The sequence below is a fragment of the Monoraphidium neglectum genome (assembly GCF_000611645.1).
Source record: "Monoraphidium neglectum strain SAG 48.87 unplaced genomic scaffold scaffold00497, whole genome shotgun sequence".
In the NCBI taxonomy this organism is placed as follows: Eukaryota; Viridiplantae; Chlorophyta; class Chlorophyceae; order Sphaeropleales; family Selenastraceae; genus Monoraphidium; species Monoraphidium neglectum.
The window spans coordinates 21,487-27,197 of NW_014013131.1; the positions used below are offsets into that span (position 1 = coordinate 21,487).

At 60.9% G+C, this 5,711-nt stretch overlaps 2 protein-coding genes across 2 annotated transcripts; one reads left to right on the forward strand and one right to left on the reverse strand.

Moving 5' to 3' along the window:
- Positions 1 to 257: 257 nt before the first annotated feature.
- MNEG_3811 (Ankyrin repeat domain-containing protein 2) lies at positions 258 to 2,348 on the forward strand (the record flags this gene model as incomplete). The annotated part of the gene is made up of 6 exons (XM_014047715.1): positions 258 to 424; positions 770 to 931; positions 1,199 to 1,244; positions 1,444 to 1,591; positions 1,943 to 2,039; positions 2,270 to 2,348. The coding sequence occupies 6 exons, from the start codon at positions 258 to 260 to the stop codon at positions 2,346 to 2,348; spliced, it is 699 nt and encodes a 232-aa protein (XP_013903169.1).
- A 2,687-nt stretch (positions 2,349 to 5,035) lies between these two features.
- On the reverse strand, positions 5,036 to 5,483 carry MNEG_3812 (hypothetical protein; the record flags this gene model as incomplete). Its single annotated transcript, XM_014047716.1, has 2 exons — positions 5,036 to 5,059; positions 5,337 to 5,483. The coding sequence occupies 2 exons, from the start codon at positions 5,481 to 5,483 to the stop codon at positions 5,036 to 5,038; spliced, it is 171 nt and encodes a 56-aa protein (XP_013903170.1).
- Positions 5,484 to 5,711: the final 228 nt, after the last annotated feature.

Genomic DNA, 5,711 nt, shown 5'->3' on the forward strand with positions numbered 1-5,711 from the left:
CTATGGAGGAGCAGATGAAGAAAGCAATGGAGGACCCCGCCACAGCCGAGCGGATCAAGGCGCGCTCTCAAGGATGGGACGGACATGTCGCTGCGTGCCCTGACCGGCCCCTGCCACCTGGCTGCCCCTCGGACGGGCCCGGCCAGCCTCGCTCATAGCTGCGTTAGACAGCCAGCGCCACACCTCCATGCCGCGCATATGCACGGCGTCCCGATTTCCCAGGGCTCGTCTCATCCTGTCCCCTGAACCCACAGGCGATGCAAGAGGCGATGCAGCGGCCGGAGGTGCAGGCGCAGATGGCGCAGATGCAGGCGATGATGCGCAACGAGGCGCTGCAGGCGCGGCTGGCAGAGCTGAGGGAGGACCCCGAGATGAAGGGCGTTTTTGAGGAGATCCAGAAGGGCGGCATGGGGGCGCTCATGAAGTGGGCGGGGCCTGCTGCAGGGCGGACCCATGGGGAGAGAGAGGGTCGGGCGGCGCTGCGCGGGGGACCGCCGGGGCGCTATGCGTGTGCCTGGTCCTGATGTGTCGTGGGCGTCATGAGGAGATCTCAGCTGGTTGCATGCCCGGTTTGAATGACCAGGGACTGGGAGTGTTGTTGGGGGTCACTGTGCAAGCGGCGCGCCCCAGGCACTGCAGCAAGCTGTTTGCGGGGATATGTTAGCACAGGCGGCCCTGCAATCCGCGCCCGCGTGAGTTTTGCATATTCGTTGACCTCCCATGCCGACTCCTGCACGACCATGACCCCCCCCCCTTTGCGGCCACAAAGGTTCTGGAACGACCCCAAGTTCCTGTCCAAGCTCGGGGAGAAACTGGGGGACGTCGTGCCCCCGGCTGGCGCAGCGCCGCCCGCAGCCGCAGCCGCTGCGGCCGGTGCGCCGGTAACTGTGCCGCAGGTGCCTGACATTGACAACCTCTGGGACGCAGCCAAGTGAGTGGACTGCTGCTGTTCGAGTGTCGTTGACGGGTGATGGTGGGCGGTGGTGATAACTGCAGCAGTCATAAGGGTGCTGGGGTTATTGACAGGTCTCGCAGCTGCGACTGTGGCCATGCGGCTTTAGGTGATTCAGGGGCGCATGCGAGGGGCCATCACATGACACTGGCATAAGGCAAGCAGCCGCGTTTGGGCCAGCACCACCGCTTTGGTCAAGGCGCCCGCCCAGCACTCCAACCACGCATCCCCCTCCCCTCCCGCCAGGTATGGTGACCTGGAGGCGGTGGAGGACTTCATCGCGATTGGCAAGGTGGGTGGTTGCTGCCTTACCTCCTTGCTAAGTATCGCTTTGCTGCCCTTTGGGATGCTGCCCTTGTCGGCTGCTGCTGACAGATTTCGGTACTTCTGGTACCCATGCCCCGTACACACATCATCTAGTCACCTGCCACCTCGACCGAATCCCTTTCCATGCTCACACGCACGCACACGCGTGCGCGTGCACACCCCAGGACGTCTCGATGGCGGACGAGGAGCAGCGGACACCCCTGCACTGGGCCGCTGGCATGGGCCACGCCGACGTTGCCGCGGTCCTGCTGAAGGAGGGCGCCAAGCTGGAGGCCGCCGACTCCAAGGGCAACACCCCGCTGATGTATGCGGGTGAGCGGTGCAGTTGCAGGGACACCCCCTGGGAGCCGTTGCTTGCAGCATGTGGGGCAGCCGCGGCGGTGGTGAATCGCTGGTGGGAACCCTCACGCGCAAGAGGGGTGGGCTGCGCCCGTGTGCAGACAGCAAAAATGATGATCACAGCGCTGTAAAGCAGGGAGCTGCGCTGAGTGCAAGATATCTGCTGTACTGCTTGATATCGCCACCACCTTGCAGCGGTCAAGCAACGCCTGTCTGTGCTGCCGCACGCAACCCTGGCCTGGGAGCGGTCGCTCGTTTCACTGCCCGTCTCTCAAAACCACTGCTGTGCTGACCCGACCTGGCCCGCCCTCCTGCTCCGCCCAGCCGGCTACGGCCGCCCCGCGCTGGTGAAGCTGCTGCTGGACGCGGGCGCCAGCGCTGCCGCCAAGAACGTCAACGGCAAGACCGCCGCGGACCTCACGTGAGCGCTTGGGTGGTGGAGATGGTATTCTCATTAAAGCAAGTAGATGCTCCTCGCAGGGGGTGCGGCTGCTGGAAATGATGTCAGATTGAGCAGGCTGGCGGGTGCCACCGCCGGCCTCCAATCATGTTGCAGCAGCAGAACGGTGCCGGCAAGCAAGGCGCCACCTCGCCCACCTGGAACCCTCCCCTTGCTATTCTGACCCCGGCCTCATCGCCGCCCGCCTGCAGGGCGGACCCCCGCAACCCCCTCAACCAGACACCAGAGCTTGTGGAGCTGCTCAAGCAGGGGGCTGGGGCGGCGGCCTGAGCATCTTGCATTACCGGGAACCAGGAAAGCCGGGCTGTGCAACGGCTGGATTCAATCGTTACCAGCAAGCCTGCCATTCAGATCAGCTAAACATATTCGAACATTTGTTGCCAAGCAATGTAAGAAGTCATGTGAAAAATTCCAAGTAGTCCAGGTGTGTGCCAAATTCGAGCAGCCTGGCAGCCCAAGCAGCATCTGAAGTTGTACGGGCGCCCTGCTCAATCGCCGGAGTACAGCTCGCTCACGCCCTTGAAGCCAGCTCCTGTGGAACGCAGGTGATGGAGCGTAGCAGTGAGCACACATGCAATCCTGGGCGCTTTCTCACTTGCAGACCACATACACATGTGCACACACTCCACAAGCCCTATTTGTAGAGAGAGGCACGTACCGCTGCATTCTGGGCAGCCAATCTGGGTCTTGCCGCGGCACAGCCAGCAAGGCCAGTCCTTCCTGAAGAACGGCTGCACATTCAGCAGTCCTGCGGAGCATGAATCATCAGCATTCAGGCAGGGCGGGGCAGGGCAGGGGGCATCTTGTACAAACAAGCAGCTCCGATAGTAAGGCGTGTGACAGAACGAGAACACGGGCGCCTGGATACGTAGTCTCCTTGATTTGCAGCATGTTTAAGTTGCAGTGACTCACTGTTGCCAGTGGCAAGTGTCAGGTGCATGCCTTGCGCGTGCCTGCTGCCTGTCCACCTGCCACCCACCATTCTGCTGGTGCACTTCACCGGAGAAGAGTTCCTCGTCCGCCTTGGTAGCATTGAAGGGGTGGTGGTGGCGGTGGTGGCGGTGATGGTGATGGTGATCGGTGATGGTGAGGGTGATGGTGATGGTGGTTGAGAGTGTCCCGAGCATCAAGGTAGCGCACACATGAGCTTTGCCAAGTGACACACAAGAACAGGACCTGCACCGCAGTGGGTAGGGGAGGACATGCAACTTGCGCGGCACACCTCACATTTGCGCACATTTACATATCTGATCAAACAAAAACCTACAGACAAAGTCAATCAGGCGCTCACAATCGCATGCATGTGTGCGTGCACAAACACATGCACTTGCAATCCTTGGATGCACACACAGAGACCGCTGATTATAGTAAGTTCACCACACCTGGTGGTCGTTGACGCCGCTGCCCTTGCAACGGTGGCAGACAATAATGCCGCTGCCGCCACAGCCACCACAAACCGAGCCCTGTGGCATGATGCCGCGCCTTTTCCGGTCCAAGAAGGCGATCTGCTCGGCTGACAAATTGGCAGCTTCTTGCTCGGTCACACGGGGCGCCAGCTCGCCGGACTGCTCCCACGGTGCCTTGGCATGCAGCTGCTCCAGGTCGGCGCCAGAGGATGGGGCGGCAGCAGGGAGCACACCCGGCTTGAGCGCGCCATGCACAGGCTGGTGAAACTCACTGGCTCGTGCGAAGCAAGAAGCAGTGCACGCCGCTGCTGCCGATACCATGCGCACTCCAGACACGATATCTAGTAATCCGTGTGGCGGGCTGGCGAAAGCGCAAGTGCCTTACCCGAACGAGGGGGCGCCTGCAGCCACAACCTGCAAGAAGGGGGCGCCTGGCTGACACGCCTCCCAGGGCCCCGCTACCGTGTTGCATGGTGTTGATCAAATATTGAGCTTTCTGGTACATGAATCACGGTAAAGCGATGTTGGGGGCTTCAAGGCTTCAGGGACGCTCTTTCGATTGCGAGATCACACCGAGCGTGACCCCAAAGTCGAGATGAAAATACGGCATGTCACAAGTTCACGCACGTCACTGATTCATGCGCCCCGCGTCCACACTCGAGCATGGATGGTCAACACCCGGTGACAGCACGGTAGCGGGGTGTGTGGTTCGACTGGCTCAAGACGACCACGCAGTTTCAACCCAGAGCCCAGGGAATTCTCGTGGGCTTGCTGCGTCCCCATTGGGTGTCATTGCAATCTCTGCTGTGCAAGTTTCTGCTGTTCATCGCAGTGCTCATGTTTAGGAAGAGCCATGGCTGGATGGCAGGTAGGGAGATAGGCAGCGGCTGACAGGTAGATAGTTTACTCAGTGCCAGGGAGGTCGAAATTCCTTCGCAACCACCGATCCCAGCCGTGAGTCTGAAATAGGTTGTAGAATGCTTGAACAAGTCACTCCCAAGCACCCATTGACGCCACGCCGCGCCGTTGCAGCAATCACAGATCCAGGCGCTGGACGTGCAAGATTGGGTTTGAGACAAAAGTAGCTGTCGCAGTAATGTGGCCAGCGGCAGAGTTGCAGATGGAGCCGAGCAGGGTGACACCCTGCGGTGCGCAGCAAATCATCAGTTAAAGGGGCAATGGAGAGGGGCCCCACAGGCAATGGCAGGCTTGTGACTTGGTAGGCCTTGCAAACGCGTCAGGCACGAATAAGACATAAGTAGCTGCATGGGCAGCACATGCGTGATGGCGGCGAGTTATGCCGCAGGCCAGCAGGTGCGGTTCAGGCAGTGACAACAGAGGCTCCTGGACATGATGTCCACACAGCGGCGCTTCTGGCATTGGCCAAAAACAGCCCCGGCGGCGGGTGCAGGTTTGTGGTGACAGATGCTGTTCAGCACGCTGTGCGCAAGGCGCAGTGGAGGGTTCACGAGGCTGGCAGTCTGTGCCCGCAGAAAGCACCGCAGCCGGGGCGGCCCATGCCGGTCCCTCTGCCGTCAGCATCGACGATGCTTAGGGCTGCTCGGCGCCAAGCACCTGCGCAACAAGATAGCCGGCGCGGGCAAGAGCAACACGTCCAGTGCGTGGGTGGTTCTGCCAGACAGCAACACAATAGATGAGTCAACTCTGGAACGGCTGCTCGCTGTTGCAGCCTGTACTCTGAGTGCACGTGCCCAATCGTACATGCACAACTGCGCTACACATCACTCAAACATAGCTCGCGCACACACAAACGCGCACGCTCACACAGACACACACACACGCACACACAAATCACGTCCCTTGATCAAAGAGCCCTCACAGCCGCGCGCACCTGGCCGCGCGTGCTCTCGACAACGGCCACGGCCTCGTCAATCAGCGCCTGGTCAACGCCCAGCTCCTGGAGGGTCGACACAAAGTGGCCCGCGACGGCGTCAAAGTGGGCGTCCTTCAGGTTCATGCCCTTGTGCGCCTCGTACATGTTGCGGCCCTTGTAGTCGTTGGGGCCGCCAAACGCCTGGGGGATTGGCGGGCCCCAGAGAGCGGGAGTTTTAAGGGGGAGGAGGTTGTGACGTTGGCAGTGGAATGGGGCTTGCATGTTGATGAAAATGCTAGGTACTGCACCGGGTGATCACAAAGTCACGCAAGCTCAACAACACAGTGGCGGCTCTGCACCGCGCCGCCGCCGCCGCCACATACACAGCTGAAC